The 24,501-nt window shown below is 39.5% G+C and overlaps 1 protein-coding gene across 1 annotated transcript in view; it reads right to left on the bottom strand.

The window, feature by feature from the left end:
• The window catches only part of LOC144539543 (uncharacterized), a 68,740-nt gene extending 55,690 nt beyond the window's left edge, over positions 1–13,050 (bottom strand). Inside the window, exons 1-2 of the mRNA XM_078284972.1 lie at positions 13,002–13,050; positions 12,599–12,911 (exon numbers count right to left, since the gene is read on the bottom strand). Of these exons, the coding sequence (XP_078141098.1) occupies positions 12,599–12,911; positions 13,002–13,050 (362 nt within the window). The remainder of the gene's footprint in view (positions 1–12,598; positions 12,912–13,001) is intronic.
• Positions 13,051–24,501: the final 11,451 nt, after the last annotated feature.

Genomic DNA, 24,501 nt, shown 5'->3' with positions numbered 1-24,501 from the left:
GTTAATACAGAGGCAGCGTACAAAAAAGGTCAGAGAAGGCTGTACTTTATTAGGAAACTTAGGTCTTTTAATGTATGCAACAAATTGCTTTTTATGTTTTATCAAAGTGTTATGGCTAGTGTCATTTTTTATGCCTGTGTGTGTTGGGGAAGGAACATCACTAAGAGGGATGCTAGCTGTTTGGATAAGCTGGTTATTACAGTGTTGGGCAGTAACGTCACTACAAGTAGCGGTGCTACTAGTTTAACTACATTTCTCAGTAGCGTGGTGGTAGCGTCACTGTTTTTATCAAATAGCGTTTTAAGTAGTGACACTGTTTTATTGATCAAGTAATGCGGTAGCGTCCAAAAAGCTACATTCTCCAAAGCATTTCTAAAGCTCAAGCGCAGCAGAGCTTTCTGCTGTGGTCTGGAATAACACTGCTAAGGATAGGTACGTGACGCCAGCGCCATGCACAGAGGAACTGTCTGTGTAGCCGACAGAAGCACTTCCGTATGACGGTGACATCACAGACCAATCCTTGGCCTGATGCCTGCGACGTCTCTGGTGCATGGAATACAGTTAACACGCGTCAGGTCTTTATTCTTTTGTTACTGTGGGTTGAGTTGAGTTAAAAGAGTTTGTTAAAGTAAGTCTCCACAGCTTTATCCTACAAATGTGCCCAAGTCTCCACTATAGATTGAGCATACACATGCAAACAGGTAGCCTATATATACACACACACACACACATGCACACACACACACACACACACACACACACACACACACACACACACACACACACGCACTCACACACACACACACACACACACACACACACACAAACAAACATAGATTAACATACAATACTTTGCTTTATGTTATTATGTGGAGCACGTTTTTTTGTTTGTTTTTGTTGCCAAATTGGTATTGTTATAAGAGCAGTTGCTCGCAACTCAGCTTTTTTTTATAATAAACAATATAACTGAACATTTTTTTGCTGCCTATTTGTTTGACTGTTTCCTGATCACTGAGATAACACTGATTTGGCATGAAGTTGGTCCAATGTAATAAAAGTAGTGCAGATGAGGAGGAGGGCAAAAGTCCACCTGATACTGGACAATGCCTCCCATCCTTTGCACTGCCTCCTTGCCCAGTACTGAAGCTCCTTCAGCCAGAGGCTTGTTTTGCCAAGGTGTGCTACAGAAAGGTTTAGGCGCTCCTTTATTCCTGCTGCTATTAGATGTTTTAACGAATGTCTATAGGGAATACAGAGACTGAGAGCGGAGGATATGGTAGTGGCCTGGTCGCATATGGATGATAATGAGATAGTGACTATTATGTTTGGTTTTTATATACTTATTAATTTATTTTTCCTGCTGTGTGGGATTGTCTGTATTCTCATTGTTTTTGTTGTTTGTATTGTCTGTTATTGTTTTGTTAATTAATGCTCTATGCTTTCTATGTAATGCTGCCTGTGACACCCAAATTTCCCGCCTGGGGATTCATAAAGTACATCTATCTATCTATCTATCTATCTATCTATCTATCTATTTATCTATTTATCTGTCTATCTATCTATCTATCTATATATCTATCTATCTATCTATCTATCTATCTAAAACCTACTTAAGACCCCTCTAACTCCAAGCACCTCATTCATTCATTCGTATTTTTCTGTACTATGATGATTTATGAATTTGGACAAGGTCAGTAATGATTATTTTGATGTCTATTATTTATTTAAGATAAAAATGTATTCAGGATTAATTTTTATGTCTTTCAATTTTGTCAGTACTGTACAGTATTTTTTCTCTTTCTCTGTGAACTGGCCTTGAATGTATTAGTGGGCTGGTGGCACCTCCTCTGGTGGCTTCATGTTACAAGTGTTCAGGGACTGAGGGGTTTTTGTACAGGTCTACTGATGGTTTGTGTTATTGTGGATCTCTGGCACAATAATACACAGCAGAGTCTTCAGGCTGCAGATTCTGTCCGTTTAGAGTCACTGTGTTGCTGGAAGAGTCTAAGGAGATACTAAACTTGTGTTTTAGTGAATCTTTGTAGTATTCAGCTCCAGTATTTTTAATTCCAATCCACTCCAGTCCTTTCCCTGCAGGCTGTCTGATCCAAGCTGTGTAATAGCCACTAACAGAATAAGAGACCTGACAGGTGATGGTCAGTGGTTGACCTGGCTGGACAGTCAGAGAGGCTGGCTGTGTCAACGTTTCACATTTCACACCTGTGGAGGAAAACATATTGAATATTTCAATGTTTTACAGTGTAGTAAGAATGAACAACTGGTGTACTGAGATCAAACTGTTAGTGTTTCTCCCTCAAAGAGACTTACAGGATCCAGCGGCCAGCAGCAGCAGCAGAGCTACAGAGAACATGGTTGGTGTTGAAGCTTCTCTTCATCTGCCTCAACTGACAGCGTGACATGAACTGTTTATAGCAGACTGTAAGGAAGTCAACTTTGCATAGAATAGGACACTGACATGCTATAAAAGGAGGAGGGATTGTCCTATTACAAGCATTCAAGGGTTGAAGGGTATGGATTTTATTCATAATTCCTAATATTCATTAAGATGCATATTAAAGAAAATGTGTTTATTAATTCAATGTCTTAAAGGTTAAGTCTTGTTTTTTGCATTAATTCACTGAAGACTTTAGATCACTGTATTCTCACAACCAGGCGACACTGGAACTGGAAAACAACAAAACACCCAGAAATAATTAAAATAATGGTGACAAATAATGGTATATGTAAACATTGTAATACATTCCTAATTATACTTTTTGCAGTCTGGTATCTGTGTTACTTCAACTTCCTAAAAATATGTATGTAGCAGCACTCCTTCAGTATTTCAAAATGTGCAACTACTGGGTAAAGTCCATGCAAAAAGCAATGAGTCTGACGCGAATAAATCTCGAGACCATAACTCCATTTAGAACGTTTAGTGGAAAAACAAAACAGTTACAGACTAACAAGATTCATCAATTGGCAATCATTTTCTCTCGGTCAAAAAACTGTGTTGCTCCGTGGACTTTCTCACTCCAACTGAGTCTAATGACGGTGACGTCAATGTAAAGGAGCATTTCAACTACTTAGAATCTATTAGGCTATAGGCCTACATAAGAAACTATAGGAAATCTAATGTTCTATAATAATCAACAAATATGACTATAGTACAAATTAACTATTCAATATCACTAGTATTTCAATTAACATTATTAGCTATCAACATTATTACAAATATACAAATTACAAATATATCAAAATATATTTTCCCTTAGAATGGCTCTTACAATGTATATACAGTATGTTGGCAGAAAGGTAATAACTGTTTTGTCTGTTGAATCAAGAAAAGCCCTCTCAAGAAAGTTCGGAGAACTGATGAAGAAATAAGTTTTATTTATATTATTAATATGATGTGTTCTACTCCTGTAATGTAATTCTTTGTTCTTGGTTCTTGCTCTATCAAAAAATTTTCTTTTAAACAGTCATACTTCATTGCTACTCAGACAGAGTGTTGATTAACTTTTGTGCATTTTTGTTGCAAGTAGGTATGTGTGTGCGTGCGTGCGTGTGTCTGGTCTTTACTGTAATCCATACATACAAATATATTAACCATGTAGTTGAAGCTAAGAGATGAATGTGAGACAGAGGGGGGTCTAACAGCCCAGTAAGGATGAGTACTTTTTGTACAGCTGCTCAACCAACTCCAGTCACTGTGGATCTCGAGCACAATAATAAACAGCAGAGTCTTCAGTCTTCAGACTGTTCATCTGGAGATACAGCTGCTGTCTGCTGTCGTCTCTGGAGATGGTGAACCGGCCTTGGACTGACTGAGAGTAGAAGGTGCTGCTGCCACCACCGCTGCTGATAGCAGCAATCCACTCCAGTCCTTTTCCAGGAGCCTGTCTGATCCAGGCCATCCAGGAGCTGCTGAATGTGAATCCAGAGGCTGTACAGGTCAATCTGTGGGATTCTGCAGGCTTTTTAACCACTGGTTCAGATTCTGTCAGAGTCTGACCATCAACACCTGTCAAGACAACAAAGAAAACCATCACATACATTAAGTTAGTAACTTTAATGAAGACAATGTCAAATCAAGATCAAAAGCTTCACCTGCCCAGCAGATCATTAAAAGCAGCAGTCCTGTCCTATAGCCCATCATGTTAAACTGTGTGGCCACTGTTCTCTGTCATCCTCTCTGCAGTCAGATAAGTAGAGATGGAAGACATCTAAGTTTTGCATTGACTCCTCCTCACAGGCAGGGAGGATAGTACTGGATTGGACTATCAATTATTTCTCAATTAAACACTTGAAAATATGACACTGAATTTTATCTGTTTGTGGGTTTGGTGGTGTATGGAATTGCAGTGCTTATTTTCTTGATTGTTAACTTGAATAACACGCAGAATCAATTTACAGGTCGTTTTTTTTATACTTGGCCAGTGACCAAAATGTAGATTGTTGCAAGAAATGCAAAAAGTAGCAGCATCTCTTCAAAGGCAGAATTAAATCCATATATAGATATGGATTTACTTCTGCCTATGAAGAGATGCAGCTACTTTTTGGTCAGATTCTAATTGAGACAACTTTATTGCCTATCTCATTACATGAAACACAAAATAGTCTTTTCACATGTTTTCTATACAACACAACAATTCTACATTAAACACATCCTTCTTATTAGAAGAGAAAAAAAAAGTTTCTCAAAATGTACTTCTGTATTTGTCATGCCCTCTGCCTCCTAGTCTCTCTCTCTCTCTTTGTGTGTGGTCTGATTACAGAGCTGGAGTCAGGTGTCCGGAGTCAGGAGCCGGTCTGCTCAGCTGCAACTCATCACCCAATCATCCTTACTACTTAAGCCCGGCTCAAATCTCCAGACTCCGCCAGATTGTTGACTCAGTTTACCCTGTTAGTCACTTTCAAGCCGTTTAGTCTGTTTTCAGTCTGTCCTGCATTTTTGCCTCGACGCACTCTTGCCTGTTTGTCCAGATCCCGTCCTGACTCCTGCAGCCTGCTCCAGCTGTGGAACCCTGTCAGTCCTTCGTCCAGTCTGCCGCCTCGTCAGTCAGCTGTCAAGCCCGGACTCCTCCACCCTCCAGGCCAGCCTCGTCCTCTCACCCTACCCTCAAATAAATCTTTATTTGAACTGTCCTGCTGCCTCCTCGTGTTGTGTCTCTGCCTTAGAGTCCACCAACCTTAACCCGTGACAGTATTCATGTAGCTACAAGTGAATTCACCATGCTGTCAAATGAGAGAATAATGAACTTAAACACTCTCACATCATTCATCCCTCTATATATCAGGGAGTATCTTGCAGCACATACAGAGGACAAGACCAATGAAGAATATCTGATTCTCCTATTGGAGGAAATTAATCATATTCAGGTTTAGGCCAAGTATAACATATGTGTGTGTATGTGTGTGTGTGTGTGTGTGTGGTTGAGTCATATGGGGTGCTGGGTGTTTGTGCAGGTCTGCTGGTGGTTTGTATCACTGTGGGGCGACGTACACAGTAATACACAGCTGTGTCCTCAGGCTGCAGATTCTGCCCTTTTATAGTCACCGTTCCACTAGAAGTGTCTCTGCTGTAACTGAACTTGTTTTTCAGAGCATTATTTTGATAAAAGCTGCCTCCACCCCATTGATAAAAAATCCATTCCATTGGTTTTCCTTTACAGTGTCTGATCCAAGCTGTTGCATAGCTGCTATCAGTCAAGGCATAGCCAGAGACCTGACAGGTGACGGTCAAAGACTGACCAGGCTGCACAACCACTGAGTCTGGCTGGATGAGATCAATACTGTGCACACCTGTGGAAACACAAATCAAGATGATCTAGATCATTCATCTCACTCTTCAGTGTTTATAATGTGTTTATTAGTATTAATCCACTGAAAGCTACTCACAGGATCCAGCTGCCAGCAGCAGTATCAGAGCTACAGAGAACATGGTTTATGTTGAAGCTGGACTGATGTGAGCTCTTCTGTCCTCTGAGTGATAGAGAGACAGACACTTCTCTTCCTTATGTGTCAATACACACAGAGATTAATTTACATATTGGTGAGAATTACTGATGAAGTTACTGTGGAGTACTGTAGAAAAACCTATAGAGTTTTTACAGATTCATGTTTGTCAGATACAGAGCTTTTCATGGCCAAGTTGTTAGCTGAAGTCCTGCTGTAATTCATTTACGTGTTTTTTAAAGATAGACATTACTGAATGAATCAGTTCAATGAAGGGAAAACAGTGGGGAAAAAAACTTTCTGGTAAATGTGTCTAGTATATTATTAAAATGATTGTATCATATATTTTGTTAACAAACCAATGCAACTTCTACTAGTTCTGTCCTTTTATCTTTCATATCAAGTACAGTAGCTGCCACTGGACAGAGAATATCCAGAGACCAGAAGACAGAGGGAAAGTACAGGCTCATGGAGCCCAACTGGGTCAGTATTAAATGAATGAGTTGCATAATCAAACATATGGGCATATAATTATATTCCATATTGTGCCACATTAAATGAGTTAATTACTACTTAATAATTTGGGTTACTAACAAGACATGCTCTTGTTCTAACTTAAATGCAATCATAGTATTTGTGATCATTGTATAATTGTTGCATTACATATTTGGTAAACTGACTTTCCTCTTACAGGAATTAATATGATGATTTATGAACTTGGAAATGGACTGTAATAATTATTTAGATGTATATTATTTATTTAAGATAACAATTTATTTAGGATTTATTTTATATCCTTTTCACTTTGTCAGTGCTATATCTATTCAAAGATTATTTTTCCTTTTTCTCAGGGAACTGGTCCTGAATGTATTAGTGGGCTGATGGCGCCTCCTCTGGTGGCTTCATGTTACAAGTGTTCAGGGACTGAGGGGTTTTTGTACAGGTCTACTGATGGTTTGTGTTACTGTGGATCTCTGGCACAATAATACACAGCAGAGTCTTCAGGCTGCAGATTCTGTCCGTTTAGAGTCGCTGTTTTGCTGGAAGAGTCTAAGGACAAACTGAACTTGTTTTTTAGTGAATCTTTGTTGCTTACAGTAGTATCCCTTCCAATCCACTCCAGTCCTTTCCCTGCAGGCTGTCTGATCCAAGCTGTGTAATAGCCACTAAGAGAATAAGAGACCTGACAGGTGATGGTCAGAGGTTGACCTGGCTGGACAGTCAGAGAGGCTGGCTGTGTCAACGTTTCACATTTCACACCTGTGGAGGAAAACATATTGAATATTTCAATGTTTTACAGTGTAGTAAGAATGAACAACTGGTGTACTGAGATCAAACTGTTAGTGTTTCTCCCTCAAAGAGACTTACAGGATCCAGCGGCCAGCAGCAGCAGCAGAGCTACAGAGAACATGGTTGGTGTTGAAGCTTCTCTTCATCTGCCTCAACTGACAGCGTGACATGAACTGTTTATAGCAGACTGTAAGGAAGTCAACTTTGCATAGAATAGGACACTGACATGCTATAAAAGGAGGAGGGATTGTCCTATTACAAGCATTCAAGGGTTGAAGAGAATTTAATTCCTAATTCCTAATATTCATTAAGATGCATATTAAAGAAAATGTGTTTATTAATTCAAACTATTTCTTAATGGTTAAGTCTTTTTTTTTGCATTCATATGTTTCACTGAAGACTTTAGAGCACCAGGTAACACTGGAATGCTTAGTTTGGTTCTCTGGTAATAATCATACAAGCATCAGCAGATCTTGCCACAGATTATTTATATGTCTGTCTGGTGAAAGACTCTCCAGGATTTACAACCAGACAACTAGGCTCAGTTTGAAGTTTAAAGTTTAAACCATGAATTGATAGAATGAGTCAGCTAAAATACCATGGTAAGCTTTGGAAAGACATTTCTATTGAATTCAAGTTTAGAGGAGTAGAGGGCCTGGGTTGGGAGATTGAGGAAGAAAGGAGGTTAGCAAATGATTTCATGTACCGGTATATGTGCATATACAGTATATGTGTATGTAGGTTTTTATAGTGTTTGTGTATAGGTGTGTATATACACATCCTGGTTTTTTCCTAACCGCTAATCTGCCATGTAAAGGGAAAATGAATGAAAAAGGTTTTGTAAAATATTTTATTTTACTTCATTTTTAATAATATTTAATATTTAAATTCATCACTGCTATTTATCCATTTTGGGTTTTTTTTATATTTAGTTTGTTTTCATTTAATCAGGGAACTGGTCTATTTGTAGACTGCTGTACATAATATGTCAGTTGTGAGGATGACTTTATTTTTCATATTTCCTTCATTGGTTTTCAGTGTGAAGATTAGTTTGTCCATATATGATTGAATATGTGTTTATGAGCTGAATAGAATGATACTGTATATTGGTTTGTGTACTAATGGATAGTTTAGAAGATACTCCTAAATGTCTCTATTTGTGGTTTTATACTGTAGCAGGTAAATGAGCACCTTTTCATTACAGGTAGCAATGCAATTAATTCCATCACTTCACTTAAATATGCCAAGATGTTATCAGTCATAACTTTTGAAATATACATGATAGAAACATGGGGTTGGATCATTGTTTTTCAGATTAACTCCTCTACCATTTGAATATGTTTTATTGACCGTTGAATGAAACAAGAGATATTTAGGTGTTGTATATTGTTAGCTTGATTTATTTTTTATTAAGAACCTTTGTTGTTTTATTCAAGATAAATTTGGCCAACCTTTAGTCACTCCCCCAATCTGCATATAGATATAACATATGCCATTTGACAGACAGTTTTATCCAAAGTGCTTTACAGTACCAGAAGTGCATGCATTCTTAGCATGGGCTGCCCCAGTGGGAATCAAATGCCTAAGTGTGGTGAGGTTAGGTCCATGCTCTACTCACTGAGCTGTACAGTACCACAGGACTACAGATATATGAACCACAGAGATGGAAGAGATCACAGTTTTGCCTCAACGCCTCCTCACAGAGAGGGAAACCCCACAAAGATATTTTGTTTATTAAATATACTTTAAGTATGCATATAAAACTTTATTCAAGGCTATTCACAAAAACATGTCAGAGACAGTAAAGTAGTGTTTTTATTGAGACTGTGTCTCTCTAAGTGTGCTGATATTGTCGTATAACGGAGTTGATTCTGTGAAAATGAAGTGCAGAAAGCAACTCTCTGACTTGGTTTGACTTGTTAAGTTTTTGTACAGCGTTGCCCCCTCCTGTGTCACTGTGGCTGTCGAGCACAATAATAAACAGCAGAGTCTTCAGTCTTCAGACTGTTCATCTGGAGATACACCTGCTGTCTGCTGTTGTCTCTGGAGATGGTGAACCGGCCTTGGACTGACTGAGAGTAGAAGGTGCCGCTGCCATCGCTGTAGATAAAGGCAATCCACTCCAGTCCTTTTCCAGGAGCCTGTCAGATCCAGTTCATGCTGTAGCTGCTGAATGTGAATCCAGAGGCTGTATAGATCAATCTGTGGGATTCTGCAGGCTTTTTAACCACTGGTTCAGATTCTGTCAGAGTCTGACCATCAACACCTGTCAAGACAACAAAGAAAACCATCACATGCATTAATTTGTAACTTTAATGAAGACAAAGTCAAATCAAGATTAGCCAAAAGCTTCACCTGCCCAGCAGATAGTTAAAAGCAGCAGTCCTGTCCTATAGCCCATCATGTTAAACTGTGTGGCCACTGTTCTCTGTCATCCTCTCTGCAGTCAGATAAGTAGAGATGGAAGACATCTAAGTTTTGCATTGACTCCTCCTCACAGGCAGGGAGGATAGTACTGGATTGGACTTGAATGTCAATTATTATTTTTTTAAACTAGAGAATGAATGTTCACTGTACAAAGGGACTATTTGGGTTAAATTTGACCCACAGGTAAAGAATGATTGAGATTTCAGCAGAATATAGAGGTAGAGTTTCCAGAGCATCAGCACACCTCTAAATCTGACTTCTAACCCACATGTGCTGAGGTGGAGATACCATCACCTCACCTCCTAAAATATTGTCATCTGTAATTATCATCATATATGAAAAGAACAAATTTAATCAAAGTTCGTTCCACTTTTTCCTCTTAGCTCTTGCTAAAACCTATTTTCACCCTGTGGCTCCAAGCACCTCATTCATTCATTTGTATTTTTCTGTGCTTTCCATTGTACGATGTTGACGCCTTTTTCAATAACACAGTCAAAGATGACTACGGAGCCCGGGAGTTGCCATTGGCAGAGAAAAAAAGTTATATCAAGTCCACGATTTACTGTAACCTGCGCACATTTTAGTCAATTTGTGCACACGAGATACAATTCGTTCCCTTGATTTCGTTAAACTGTGTAGTTTAGGAAAAAATGCAACTTAAAAGGTACCTTTTAGGTATTGCAGATAGGCCTAGTAAGGATTTGGTATGTTACTGTAATATCCATTGTCTGTTTACACTGAATAGGCATATCCCCGAAATATTGCAACATATTTAGCCACTTAACCTTCAGGCCATGCAAACACAATCAGGTGGCTGCAACACACCCAGCACAGCGCCACATTTAAACATAATCACCATGTGTATGTTATATGTATGTATATATATTTGCATCAATGGTTGAACTTGCCTGGTAGGGGAATGGCCACACATCAGCTAGTGCCTGGTCCACATATAGAAGGTTTCACTAGATAGAATGGTTGCTTTATTTTCATTAATATCAGTCTTATTGGTTTTGTTAAAAGTCAAATCATTAAGGGGAGAGGGACAGGAGGCTCAGACCCACTGGAGTAACGGGGCTCTGCTACCACCAGTATAAGGGAGTGGCCGGTGAACAGAACTCAGTGCACTGCAAAACAATCTACACGCATTAGTGATCATAAGTCAATCAAGTGAATTTATAGTGATTCAATAGGTGATAATTAATACTTACCAGCAGTGAACAACCAAACCTGAACCCAAGTGTGAATTAAACTAAACACAGATGCTATCTCCCGCTCACACCGGTGGACCAGTAGAGAATGATTCCCCTCCGGTAATGGGCCTGAAACCAACCAAAAGCGTTAGAGGGGATGTAGGACAATAAAAAAATAATACTACAAAAAGCTATGTTATTGCATCAACCCGATTACAATATTACATGTAGCTACAAACAGTGGCTGGCAGCCTCAGCCACGACAAGGCTTTCCTGCAACACAACAAACAATACAAATGAAAATCAACATTTACCTCCAGACTAAACATTAATTTCCTGTATTACAATACCTCAGGTAGACCACTCCCCTACAAATACCCCTAACAATGTTACATTTACTTCTTATGCACCGCACTTGAACACTCACACACCTCACAAGGCAGGCACCATAGTTAGCATGTCTGGGAAGTCCTAAAGATGACATAAGGTTGAATTACTTGCCTCCAATCAAACAATATGTTACAGCAATATCCAATAAGGGCATCCTACCTCAAATGTGGTTCTCACTCTTCCCAATGCTACTGCTGAAATTGGAACACTGATCACCTAAAAATTATGGATATATTACAATCATAGAACATAATAAAAATTAAACGCAAATGTGTAGCTGCAAACATACCTTAAGTGTATGGCAACTCCTTAACTTGGGTTGCTGCTCCAGCCACCAGTTAAATCAACAACAGGCTGTTTGCTTCACATGCATTATACATACCCAGCATTCACCAAACAAATGCAACTTCCAAAAGCCAGCCAGAAACAGGCAGCTGTATACTCTCATTAGCTCACAGGTGACAGTGATTAGCTAGTGGAAAGGTCCTAACTGTCAATCATTACCTATTGGGCAGGTCCTACCTGTCACATACATATTAAAGAAAATGTGTTTATTAATTCAAACAATCTCTTAAAAGTTTCTTGTTTTTTCATTCATTCACTTAACAGTTTAGATCACTGTAGTCTCACAACCAGGTGACACTGGAACTGCAAAACCACAAAACACCCCCGAAAATAATGAAAGTAATGGTGAAAAATAATGGAATATGTAAAACAAATTCCTCATTACACTTTGGGCAATCTGGCTGTTGAATCTTTCAACAGACAAGTGAGGAAGCCCTCTCAAGAAATGTCAGAAAACTGATGACGCCAGAGCTGTAAGTTGCACGTTTCCTGGAATATCACCAAATGAAATGGTAGAAACAAGTTTTATTTATTTTACTAATATGATGTGTTCTTTTTTTCTGATGAGTATTTTATTGACCATTTTGTAAAAAGACAAAAATATAAGACATACAGTAAATTGACTGAGATCTAAACAGAAACTCACATAACTGAGTACAGAAAGACAGAGAACAGAAAACAAAAATTATACGATGTGTTCTAGTCTTCTAATGTAATTCTTTGTTCTTAGCCTTTGGTCTTTCAGCCCAGCCATACTTCAGTGCTACTCAGACAGATATGTGAGTGTTGATTACCTTTTGTTCATTTGTTGCTTTGTGTCTGTGTGTGTGTGTGTGTGTGTGTGTGGTCTTTTCTTTTCTCCATACTGACAATACCATACATTTCCATGTACTTGAAGTTAAGAGATGAATCATGTGAGACAGAGGGGGGTCTAACAGCCCAGTAAGGATGAGTACTGTAGGATTTTGTACAGCTGCTCAACCAACTCCAGTCACTGTGGATCTCGAGCACAATAATAAACAGCAGAGTCTTCAGTCTTCAGACTGTTCATCTGGAGATACAGCTGCTGTCTGCTGTTGTCTCTGGAGATGATGAACCGGCCTTGGACTGACTGAGAGTAGGAGGTGCTGCTGCCACTTCCACTGCTGATTCTCGCAATCCACTCCAGTCCTTTTCCAGGAGCCTGTCTGATCCAGTGCATATAGTAGCTGCTGAATGTGAATCCAGAGGCTGTGCAGGTCAATCTGTGGGATTCTGCAGGCTTTTTAACCACTGGTTCAGATTCTGTCAGAGTCTGACCATCAACACCTGTCAAGACAACAGAGAAAACCATCACATGCATTAAGTTAGTAACTTTAATGAAGACAACATCAAATCAAGATTAGTCAAAAGCTTCACCTGCCCAGCAGATAGTTAAAAGCAGCAGTCCTGTCCTATAGTCCATCATGTTAAACTGTGTGGCCACTGTTCTCTGTCATCCTCTCTGCAGTCAGATAAGTAGAGATGGAAGACATCTAAGTTTTGCATTGACTCCTCCTCACAGGCAGGGAGGATAGTACTGGATTTGTCTCTCAATTATTGTTTGGTGAAACTGGAGAATGAATGTGCACTGTACAAAGGGACTATTTGGGTTAAATTTGACCCACAGGGAAAGAATGATTGAGATTTCAGCAGAATATAGAGATAGAGTTTCCAGAGCCTCAACACACCTCTAAATCTGACTTCTAGCCCACATGTCCTGAGGTGGAGATACCATCACCTCACCTCCTAAAATGTTCTCATCAGTAATTATCATCATATATGAAGAGAACAAATTTAATCAAAGTTTGTTCCACTTTTTCCTCTTCGCTCTTGCCAAAACCTACTTTCACCCCTCTGGCTCCAAGCACCTCATTCATTCCTTTGTATTTTTCTGTGATTTCCATTGTACAATGTTGACGCCTTTTTCAATAACACAGTCAAAGATGACTGATCAAATCCAACAATTCCAAGTGGATCCTGGTGTTGCAAACTATTTCAAAAATAACAGCAAAAAACAGTTCAACTGAAAAACACTTGCAACTATGACACTGTCTGAATTTCATCTCTGTTTGTGGGTTTGGTGGTGTAGGGAATTTATTTTTCATTTATTTTGTAGGTTGTTAATAGTTTACAGGTACACAAGCACACAAACACAACAACTTGAAAGAATATCACATTATTGATTGCTGTTAATGTTAGGATTCACCTAAAGAATTTTGCGTGCAAAAACATTTTGTTTCTAACCCTAAACACATCCTTCTTCTTAGAAGATAAAAAAAAGTTTCTCAAAATGTACTTCTGTATTCATGTAGCTACAAGTGAATTCACCATGCTTTCAAATGAGAGAATAATGAACTTAAACACTCTCACATCATTCATCCCTCTATATATCAGGGAGTATCTTGCCGCACATACAGAGGACAAGACCAATGAAGAAAATCTGATTCTTCCATTGTAGGAAATTTATGATATTCAGATTTAGGCCCAGTATAACATATGTGTGTGTGTGTGTGTGTGTGTGTGGTTGAGTCATATGGGGTTCTGGGTATTTGTGCAGGTCTGCTGGTGGTTTGTATCACTGTGGGGCGACGTACACAGTAATACACAGCTGTGTCCTCAAGCTGCAGATTCTGCCCTTTTATAGTCACCGTTCCACTAGAAGTGTCTCTGCTGTAGCTGAACTTGTTTTTCAGAGCATCATTTTGATAAAAGCCACCTCCACCCCATTGATGGAAAATCCATTCCATTGGTTTTCCTTTACAGTGTCTGATCCAACCTGTTGCATAGCCGTTATCAGTCAAGGCATAGCCAGAGACCTGACAGGTGACGGTCAAAGACTGACCAGGCTGCACAACCACTGAGTCTGGCTGGATGAGATCAATACTGTGCACACCTGTGGAAACACAAATCAAGATGATCTAGATCATTCATCTCACTCTTCAGTGTTTATAATGTGTTTATTAGTATTAATCCACTGAAAGCTACTCACAGGATCCAGCTGCCAGCAGCAGTATCAGAGCTACAGAGAACATGGTTTATGTTGAAGCTGGACTGATGTGAGCTCTTCTGTCCTCTGAGTGATAGAGAGACAGACACTTCTCTTCCTTATGTGTCAATACACACAGAGATTCATTTGCATATTGGTGAGAATTACTGATGAAGTTACTGTGGAGTACTGTAGAAAAACCCATACAGTTTTTGCAGATTCATGTTTGTCAGATACAGAGCTTTTCATGACCAAGTTGTTAGCTGAATTCCTGCTGTAATTAATTTATGTGTTTTTTAAAGATAGACATTACTGAAGTAATCAGTTCAATGAAGGGAAAACAGTGGGGAAAAAAACTTTCTGGTAAATGTGTCTAGTATTATTAAGATGATTTTATTATATATTTTGTTAACAAACCAATGCAACTTCTTCTAGTTCTGTCCTTTTATCTTTCATATCAAGTACAGTAGCTGCCACTGGACAGAGAATATCCAGAGACCAGAAGACAGAGGGAAAGTACAGGCTCATGGAGCCCAACTGGGTCAGTATTAAATGAATGAGTTGCATAATCAAACATATGGGCATATAATTATATTCGTATTGTGCCACATTAAATGAGTTAATTACTACTTAATAATTTGGGCTACTAACAATACCGTGTTAAAAGACATGCTCTTGTTCTAACTTAAATGCAATCATAGTATTTGTGATCATTGTATAATTGTTGCATTACATATTTGGTAAACTGACTTTCCTCTTACAGGAATTAATATGATGATTTATGAACTTGGAAATTATTATTAATGATTATTGATAATGATTATTTAGATATATATAATTTATTTAAGAAAACAATTTATTTAGGATTTATTTTATATCCTTTCCACTTTGTCAGTGCTATATCTATTCAAAGATTATTTTTCCTCTTTCTCTGTGAACTGGCCTTGAATGTATTAGTGGGCTGATGGCGCCTCCTCTGGTGGCTTCATGTTACAAGTGTTCAGGGACTGAGGGGTTTTTGTACAGGTCTACTGATGGTTTGTGTTATTGTGGATCTCTGGCACAATAATACACAGCAGAGTCTTCAGGCTGCAGATTCTGTCCGTTTAGAGTCACTGTTTTGCTGGAAGAGTCTAAGGAGATACTAAACTTGTTTTTTAGTGAATCTTTGAAGTATTCAGCTCCAGTATATTTCATTCCAATCCACTCCAGTCCTTTCCCTGCAGGCTGTCTGATCCAAGCTGTGTTATAGCTACTAAGAGAATAAGAGACCTGACAGGTGATGGTCAGAGGTTGACCTGGCTGGACAGTCAGAGAGGCTGGCTGTGTCAACGTTTCACATTTCACACCTGTGGAGGAAAACATATTGAATATTTCAATGTTTTACAGTGTAGTAAGAATGAACAACTGGTGCACTGAGATCAAACTGTTAGTGTTTCTCCCTCAAAGAGACTTACAGGATCCAGCGGCCAGCAGCAGCAGCAGAGCTACAGAGAACATGGTTGGTGTTGAAGCTTCTCTTCATCTGCCTCAACTGACAGCGTGACATGAACTGTTTATAGCAGACTGTAAGGAAGTCAACTTTGCATAGAATAGGACACTGACATGCTATAAAAGTAGGAGGGATTGTCCTATTACAAGCATTCAAGGGTTGAAGGCAATTGTATTCACAATTCCTAATATTCATTAAGATGCATATTAAAGAAAATGTGTTTATTAATTCAAACAATCTCTTAAAGATTAAGGTTAAGGTTTGTTGCATTCATTCACTGAAGAGTTTAGATTACTGTAGTCTCACAACCAGGAGACAAACCGCAAAACTACAAAACACACCGAAAATAATGGAATATGTAAAACAAATTCCTAATTACATTTTTCAGTCTGGTAACTTCAACTTCCTAAATATACGTATACAGGGCTTGAAATTAACTTTTTTGATCACCAGCCAATATGGCTACTAGATTTTAAAGTTACCAGCCAAATGGAATTTCCACTAGCCAAAATGTTTTTCTTGAAATAAATCAGATTATGAGTGCCACTGGGTTAATTTAAGCATAAGTATTAATAAAAATAAAAGATATAGCATAATAAATCTATAAATTATAGTATTTCACTGATATTCATAAATTGCGTTGATTTCAAATTGTGTGGATTTCATCGATACAAGGCTCTTAAAGGCGACACTGTCTTGGCCTGCTTGATTGTCAAGCTCTGGAGGTCGCTCTGTGCAGTTTTTGTAGTCTTTGACACTCACGACCCAATCGCCATTTGACATTAAATGTCCTCATTTTCGCCTTCTCCCCTCCTTTGTTTTCATTTTTATCCTCAGTGTTGCCAACTCTTTTCCAAGGAAAGTAGCTATTGGCTGCTCAGAAAGTTGCTAGAAGTCGCCAGATGACGTCATACGATAATTTGCATATCAATTTATAATGCTGCACTTGTTATGCACGCCGCGGCGTAGCCCGTTTTAATATAAGTGCTGACTCTGCCCACCCGGGCCAGTTTCGGTGTACGCCGGTAGAAATTACAAGTGGACCCTATCCTACAGTCCCTGCTCTCAGCGGAGGGAGGGAGCTACGCTGCGTGTGGGAAGCGCTGTGATCATCAGACCTCTCTGGAATAGACAAGCAAGTAGAGAAAACCGGCATCAGCTGTACCAATTTATTGCCAAATGCTTTGGGATTCAACACATTAACATTGCTTCCCATGGTCAGAAAAAGTCGCCAGATTTGTCGCTAGTCGCTTTTGAGAAATAAAGTCACCAAGTTGGCAACACTGCTTTGTATACTCGCGGTCTCGCGCAATCGATTCTACCGCAGCCTGCTTCAAATATTTAGAGCTTGGTTCATCACCAGCCAAATTGGCTAGTAACTTTACAATGTTACCCGCCACAGTAAATTTTTACCCGCATTTGGCGGGCTGGCGGGTGTTAATTTCAAGACCTGTACGTATATACAGTATGTTGGCAGAAAGGTAATAACTGTTGTAGTTTTGTCCTTAAACAGACTTGTCAAGTGAGGAAGCCCTCCAGCGACGCTGGAAGTAGGGGTGCTGAGGGGGCTGCAGCACCCCCTACTGGCGGGGGGCTGCAATTGCAAGGCTAAAAAGTTTACTAAACAAATCAATAAAAAACTTATATTTTTTGAGAGTAGCATTTTAGCGTAAGCAGTCTATAAAACATGGTTGTTCGTTAAATGGTTGAAATCCACCCTTTGTTATTTTTTTATGATATTTTCTGTGTATCTGATGCACAAACGCAGAGCACGTAGCTAGGCGCGAAGGATCACGGATATTCGTGACCGGTAATGGTGGGTTAGGTATCACTACCGCACTTCACCATGTCTCAAAAAAGAATCTCTGATTTCTTTAATAATGGCCCCAAAGCCAAACAGCAAAAACCCTTACAGAACACACTCGACTCCCTGCCGGCGGACCCCTGTCACTCCAGCAGCCCTGAGGAGGAGAGATCAGAGCAGCAGCAGCTAGCTAACATCAGTGCTAACGTCAATGCTAACGTTACCCCCCCTCCGGATGGTCCTATGGCAGCTAACGGGCAAATCCCCGCTGGCGTTAACTCCGTTGGTGAAGAGCCTTTCCAGCCAAAGGAGTTTACATTCCCAGCCAGGCGCTTTGGAAACGAAAACTTTACCTGATCCTTCAAGTCAGGTTGGTTTTCACGATGGACATGGCTTTGTGTGTGTGTGTGTGTGTGTGTGTGTGTGTGTGTGTGTGAGAAAGAAAGGGAGAGAGAGCGAGAGGTTTTGGAGTGCGATCTTCAATGAAAGCCTATTTGTAAAGAACTGCCTATGGCCTGTTCAGAGTTACTTGTTAATGTTTTCGGTTGCTGTGTGTGTGTGTGTGTATGTGTGTGTGTTATAAAGTTCAAGTGCCTTGTTCTATTGCTACCCGTATAGCATGGCTGTGGCTCACTCAACAATAAATCGTCTTCTGATTAGGAATAAACCTGCATTCCGTGTGTGAACTGTCCATAGCTGAATATGGTACTATGCTGCTTTGACATACAGCATGTTGGTGTTCAAGTTTGCTGTCTGTTGTAGTGTAAAATGTTCTAAAACTGGTGTAAAATGTTGGCCATTCAAATTAATACAAAAATCATGAATGTTGCGCAGCATTTAATATGACGTCATTATATAGACTTTCTCTCAGCACCCCCAACTCTGACTTACTTCGAGCGTCCCTGAAGCCCTCTCAAGAAATGTCAGAAAACTGATGACGCCAGAGCTGTAAATTCGTGGAATATCACCCAATAAAATGGAAGAAACAAGTTTTATTTATTTTATTAATATTATGTGTTCTACTCTTGTAATGTAATTATTTGTTCTTGGTTCTTGCTCTTTCAAAAAATGATCTTTTTAAACCCAGGCAGTGCTACTCAGACATATATGTGAGTGTTGATTAACTTTTGTTCATTTTTGTTGCAAATAGGTGTGTGTGTGTGTGTGTGTGTGTGTGTGTGTGTGTGTGTGTGTGTGTGTGTTTGTGTGAGTGTGTGTGTCTGGTCTTTACTCAAATCCATACATACAAATATATTGACCATGTACTTGAAGCTAAGAGATGAATCATGTGAGAAAGAGGGGGGTCTAACAGCCCAGTAAGGATCACTGTGACAAATCACTTTAATACACCTGCTGACTGCTATTATCTCTGGAGAGAGTGAAAACACTCCTCATTGTCTGGAAATCAGCTCTGCTTCATGTCCGGGTCTTGAATCAACCAGTTAGGGCTTATTTTGCAATAATGACTGGTGTGTAATTCACTTTATTCCAAATAATTAAACCTGGTTCCACTTTTTTGTCTTGGCTCTTGCCAAAACCTACTTTCACTCCTCTGGCTCCAAGCGCCTCATTCATTCATTTGTGTTTTTCTGTGCTTTTCATTGTACAATGTTGACGCCTTTTTCACTAACAAGGTCAAAGATGACTGATCAAAGCCAACAATTCCAAGTGGATCCTGGTGTTGCAAACTATTTCAACAATAACAGCAAAAGAACAGTTAAATACATAATGCTTGTCAACAAAGGAATTGTATTCATTGTAACTTTTAACTCAACTGAAAAACACTTGCAACTATGACACTGTGTGAATTTCATCCCTGTGGGTTTGGTGGTGTAGGGAATTTATTTTTCATTTATTTTTTAGGTTAACAGTTTACAGGTGGTTTTTTTTTTTTTTTTTTTATAGTGGCCAATAACCAAATGTAGATTGTTACAATAAATGCATTCTACATGTGTTTTTTCTCCTGCCTAGGATATGCAGCTACTCTTTCATCAGATTCAGAAAACTTTATTGCCAATCTCATTGCATGAAACACAAAATAGTCTTTATACATCTTTTCTATAGATGGCTCCCCAGTAAAAATGACAAAAAACAAAAAACAAAAAAAACACAACAACAAATATCACATTATTGATTGCTGTTAAAATTATTCACCTTAACCGTTTTGTTTCTGCAAATTGAATCATCTGTGGTTTTGAAATAATGAAGAAGCAAAATGTTTCCACAGACTGAGTGACTTAATCAAGATTATCTGGATGTCTTTTATTATCAGTCAGGAAAAGATTTATTTAGAGAATCTAGGATTTATTTTATATCCTTTCCACTTTGTCAGTGCTATATCTATTCAAAGATTGTTTTTCCTCTTTCTCTGTGAACTGGCCTTGAATGTATTAGTGGGCTGATGGCGCCTCCTCTGGTGGCTTCATGTTACAAGTGTTCAGGGACTGAGGGGTTTTTGTACAGGTCTACTGATGGTTTGTGTTATTGTGGATCTCTGGCACAATAATACACAGCAGAGTCTTCAGGCTGCAGATTCTATCCGTTTAGAGTCACTGTGTTGCTGGAAGAGTCTAAGGAGATACTAAACTTGTTTTTTAGAGAATCTTTGTAGTATTCAGCTCCAGTATATTTCATTCCAATCCACTCCAGTCCTTTCCCTGCAGGCTGTCTGATCCAAGCTGTGTAATAGCTACTAACAGAATAAGAGACCTGACAGGTGATGGTCAGAGGTTGACCTGGCTGGACAGTCAGAGAGGCTGGCTGTGTCAACGTTTCACATTTCACACCTGTGGAGGAAAACATATTGAATATTTCAATGTTTTACAGTGTAGTAAGAATGAACAACTGGTGTACTGAGATCAAACTGTTAGTGTTTCTCCCTCAAAGAGACTTACAGGATCCAGCGGCCAGCAGCAGCAGAGCTACAGAGAACATGGTTGGTGTTGAAGCTTCTCTTCATCTGCCTCAACTGACAGCGTGACATGAACTGTTTATAGCAGACTGTAAGGAAGTCAACTTTGCATAGAATGGGACACTGACATGCTATAAAAGGAGGAGGGATTGTCCTATTACAAGCATTCAAGGCTTGAAGAGAATTTGATTCCTAATTCCTAATATTTATTAAGATACATATTAATTAAAATGTGTTTATTAATTCAAACAATTTTCATGCATTCGGTGACGAGGTTAGAGCACTGCAGTCACAACCAGTTGACACTGGAAAATCACAAAACACTCGAAAATAATGAAATTAATGGTGAAAAATAATATAATGTGTAAAACAAATTCCAAGTTACACTTTGTGCAATTTAGCAACCGTGTTACTTCAACTTCCTAAAAACATATATATACCCATATACATAAATCACCCAATAAAATGGTAGAAACAAGTTTTATTTATTTTACTAATATGATGTGTTCTACTCTTGGAATGTAATTCTTTGTTCTTGGTTCTTGCTCTTTCAGCCCAGTCATACTTCTGTGCTACACAGAGATATATGTGAGTGGTGATTCACTTGTTGTACATTTGTGTGATTGTGTGTGTGTGTGTGTGTGTGTGTGTGTGTGTGTGTGTGTGTGTGTGTGTGTGTGTGTGTACGTGTGTGTGTGTGTGTGTGTGTCTGGTCTTTTCTTTTCTTTTCTCCATACTGACAAATCATTTCCATGTACTTGAAGCTAAGAGATGAATCATGTGAGACAGAGGGGGGTCTAACAGCCCAGTAAGGATGAGTACTGTAGGATTTTGTACAGCTGCTCAACCAACTCCAGTCACTGTGGATCTCGAGCACAATAATAAACAGCAGAGTCTTCAGTCTTCAGACTGTTCATCTGGAGATACAGCTGCTGTCTGCTGTCGTCTCTGGAGATGGTGAACCGGCCTTGGACTGACTGAGAGTACCAGGTGCTGCTGCCACCACCATCACTGATAGTGGCAATCCACTCCAGTCCTTTTCCAGGAGCCTGTCTGATCCAGGCCATCCAGTAGTCACTGAATGTGAATCCAGAGGCTGTACAGGTCAATCTGTGGGATTCTGCAGGCTTTTTAACCACTGGTTCAGATTCTGTCAGAGTCTGACCATCAACACCTGTCAAGACAACAAAGAAAACCATCACATGCATTAAGTTAGTAACTTTAATGAAGACAACATTAAATCAAGATTAGTCAAAAGCTTCACCTGCCCAGCAGATAGTTAAAAGCAGCAGTCCTGTCCTATAGCCCATCATGTTAAACTGTGTGGCCACTGTTCTCTGTCATCCTCTCTGCAGTCAGATAAGTAGAGATGGAAGACATCTAAGTTTTGCATTGACTCCTCCTCACAGGCAGGGAGGATAGTACTGGATTGGACTTGTCCCTCAGTGATTGTTTGATGTAATTGGATAGTGAATGTTCACTGTACAAAGGAATTATTTGGGTTACATTTGAAAGAATGATTGAGATTTCAGCAGAATATAGAGATAGAGTTTCCAGAGCCTCAAGACACCTCTAAATCTGCCTTCTACCCCATGTGTGCTAAGGTGGTGATACCATCGGCTCACGTCCTAAAATATTCTCACAATTAATTATCATCATATATGAAAATAAACAATTTATCCTCTGGAACATTCCTGAATCTTGCAATTCGGACGTGGAGCCAGAAGAGTGTAAATGAAGATGCTGACATCCTGCTGGCTGCCACCTCAGTGAAAAGCATGCCTTAGGGCTAGGTACATTAAGTGACATAAAATATTTTCCCTTAATTCTAGCTACTGCAAGCACATATCTTGCTGTATGTTAATTTGAGAGCGCTCTGCTCTGCAGCTGTTAAACTTACACGCCTCAAACGAGAAGGGTAGCATAAACATTTAAGGGGGAGGCTCACATAGATAGATAGTCCACTAGGTAGGTAAGCCATTCAACCAAGCTGGCCCAGGAACACATTGAGGGGCGAATTCACAAAGAATGGACTGCGGCCGCTAATAGCACCATGAATTGCGTATCATTTGCAACCGCTATTTGCTCCGTCTCAAGGACCGATTCACAAAAGATATTGCGCTAATGATATGCCAACGCAAACACGCCCATAACCTGTTGCAACTGAGTGCAATTTGCCCCTGTTTTGCGTCTGATTGCAATTACCAATGTGGCAAAGTATAAATGTTGCCTTTGAGCGAAGAACACAGTAGGCAGGACAATGGCAGAGAGAAAGAGAAAAATGACATTTTTAGACCGCGAGCTGCAAGTCCTGACGGACGAGGTGCAGAGGCATTCCTCAAAACTTCAGGCAAGAAATCTAACCGGGACTGTGAGAAACCATATTTGGGATTTAATATCCCAGTCTGTCAGTGCTGTTGGTGTTTCCAAACGCACACCTTCAGACTGCAAAAGAAGATGGCATGATTTGAAGTGGAGAACAAAGGAGAATGTAGGGGAGCTTTATTCATTTATTTTTCATGACACAATTGCATCCTGTCACTGCATCCTTTGTTTGTCATTGCATCTCACTGCATCCCAAAAGAAACTAGAAGGGCACTCGGAGAGCGCAGACCTCCGCCAAGGCCAATCCAGTCTTCTATGATATGCAAATGTGCAAGCGTAACCAATATACGGATCCGCTCCAAAATTTAATGGGTTCTTCCTTGGCCCATGCTACATCCTTCCACGAAGTTTCATGAAAATCGGGCCAGTAGTTTTTCCGTAATCCTGCTGACAGACAGACAAACAAACACACAAACAAAGGCACCGAAAACATAACCTCCTTGGCGGAGGTAATAAATGAGTTTGAGCGGAGCTGTCCATGGTGCTGAATCTTTAGGCCAAAATAAGGCCCACTGTGCTGACTAGTGAGATAAGTGAAAATATTTTCAGAGTGAGAAATTGAGTTGTATTGATTGTTTGGTTATACTGATTTATTTGCTTTTGTTTGTGAAGCAATCTGTGTTAAAGTTCTATAGTAATAATAATAATAATGTCAAAATATTATTTACAGACTGTATTTACAGACAATTTTATTTTTTACGTCACACAAAGGTGGAATTGTTGCAGAGACATTTGCAAGGTCAATTCAATTCATTTCTCAGTTAAATCAAAAAGTGATATTCTCCTTTGAAATATCCGCTCATGAGCATGCCTGGCATTACAATGTCTTCGCCTGGCTACAATCACTGCTGCCATAATCACTGGAAAGTCTGGGCGTGACACCCCTTATAAATGCGCTTCAATTACCACCAACTCTCTGAAGACGCTAATAATTTCTTTCTAACTGCGTGTGGCAATTAGCGCAGATCTTTGTGAATTGGACTGTTTTTGCAATGAGGCTCATTTGCATAGAAAGGGGCCAATTTTGCGCCAAATGTATGCATATTACCTAATTTAACTACGTGCAAATAGCACAGGAGCACCGAGACGCATTTGGGTGGCAGCGCAGTTAGCGGTGCATTTCACCCTTTGCGAGTGCTTTGTGAATTACACTGTTTCTTTTTGTCTTATTTGCACAGGTTCAGCCTCAGCAAAAGCCACGCAATCCTTTTGTGAATTCGCCCCTGAGAGTTTGATCACTAGATGAATAAGCCATTTGGCAAAGCTGGCTCAGGAACCCATAACTTACAAGTTCCACTA

Source organism: Centroberyx gerrardi, chromosome 7 (assembly GCF_048128805.1).
Source record: "Centroberyx gerrardi isolate f3 chromosome 7, fCenGer3.hap1.cur.20231027, whole genome shotgun sequence".
NCBI classification, from domain to species: domain Eukaryota; kingdom Metazoa; phylum Chordata; class Actinopteri; order Beryciformes; family Berycidae; genus Centroberyx; species Centroberyx gerrardi.
Note: the sequence above shows the minus strand (reverse complement) of the source record. Positions and strands in the feature narration are given on the sequence as shown.